At 67.4% G+C, this 1,159-nt stretch overlaps 1 protein-coding gene across 1 annotated transcript; it reads right to left on the bottom strand.

The window, feature by feature from the left end:
* Window positions 1–238: 238 nt before the first annotated feature.
* Window positions 239–690, bottom strand: LOC113979967 (protein lifeguard 1-like; the record flags this gene model as incomplete). The annotated part of the gene is made up of 2 exons (XM_027707244.1): window positions 532–690; window positions 239–460 (listed from the first exon to the last, which is right to left on the bottom strand). Coding segments are annotated over exons 1-2 (354 nt in total), but the record flags the coding sequence as incomplete, so codon positions are not given.
* Window positions 691–1,159: the final 469 nt, after the last annotated feature.

Below are 1,159 nucleotides of genomic sequence, written 5' to 3' on the forward strand. Positions count from 1 at the left end.
CAAACCCACCCTGCTGACCTCCCCAGCTCATCACCCCCAAACCTGCTCTGCTGACCCCCCCAGCTCAGCACCCCCAAACCCACCCTGCCGCATGCCCCTCAACCTACCCCAGTGTGCCTCCAGCTCAGCACCCCCAAACCCACCCTGCTGACCTCCCTAGGTCAGCACCCCCAAACCCATCCTGCCACATGCCCCCCAACCCACCCCAACGTGTGCCTCCAGCTCAGCACCCCCAAACCAGGGCCAGCCCCCAGCTCACCAGGGACACGAGGTTCCAGGGGTGCTTGCGGCGGAAGTCGCCGCAGCAGCTGAGGACGATGAGGGAGATGAAGAACACGGCGTAGGACACGTAGTACGTCCACACGTTGCGCTGCACGAAGCCCCGCACACCTTTGACGAAGGTGAAGACGGTCACAAAGGCGAAGGTGACGGTCAGCTGCAGCGTGAGCACCAGGAACACCTGGGGACAGGGGCAGGTCACAGGGGGCCCCCGCCGCCCCGGGCCCCCCCCGGAGCCCCCCCGTGTCCCACCTTGCGGATGAAGGCCTGTCGGATGCTCTTGTCGTCCCAGTGCGCCGACGGGAAGTCCTGGTTGTCATAGTAGGAGGGGGGCCCGTCCTCGTGGTAGGTGCTGTGCAGGGGGGCTGTGGGGAGGGGGGACATTGCTGAGTGGGTAGGGCTGGAGGTCCCAGGGGCTCTCTGCCCCTCAAAGCCAGGTGTCACTGACGTGGCTCCGGGCAGTGTCCCCCCCACCCAGGGTCATGGCCAGCTCCGTCCCCGGTGGGCAGGGCCCACCCCAAGTACCCCCAAGAACATGTGGGGCAGGAGCCAGGATCCACGGAGGGGTCCCTGTTGCCCCACTCAGGACCCCTGAGCTGTGTGACCGGCCAAACCCACCCTCAGCGTCCACACAGCTGGGCCACAACAGGAACAGCACTGCCAAAACAGGCCCCCCCTGCAGGGGAGCCCCCCAGGGCTGCCGTCAGTCCCCAAAGCAGGGGGCTGCTCCCCACACCTGGAGCCCCCAAACTCCAGCAGGAGCCGGGGGGGGAGGGTTGTACAGCCCATTCAGAGCCCCCCCAGCAAGGAGCCGGGGCGGTCATACACCCCCCGGGAGCACCCCACAGGGAATCCAACTGGGGGTCACACACCCCCCTGG

Source organism: Neopelma chrysocephalum, unplaced genomic scaffold (assembly GCF_003984885.1).
Source record: "Neopelma chrysocephalum unplaced genomic scaffold, ASM398488v2 Primary Assembly neopelma1_91031, whole genome shotgun sequence".
NCBI lineage: Eukaryota > Metazoa > Chordata > Aves > Passeriformes > Pipridae > Neopelma > Neopelma chrysocephalum.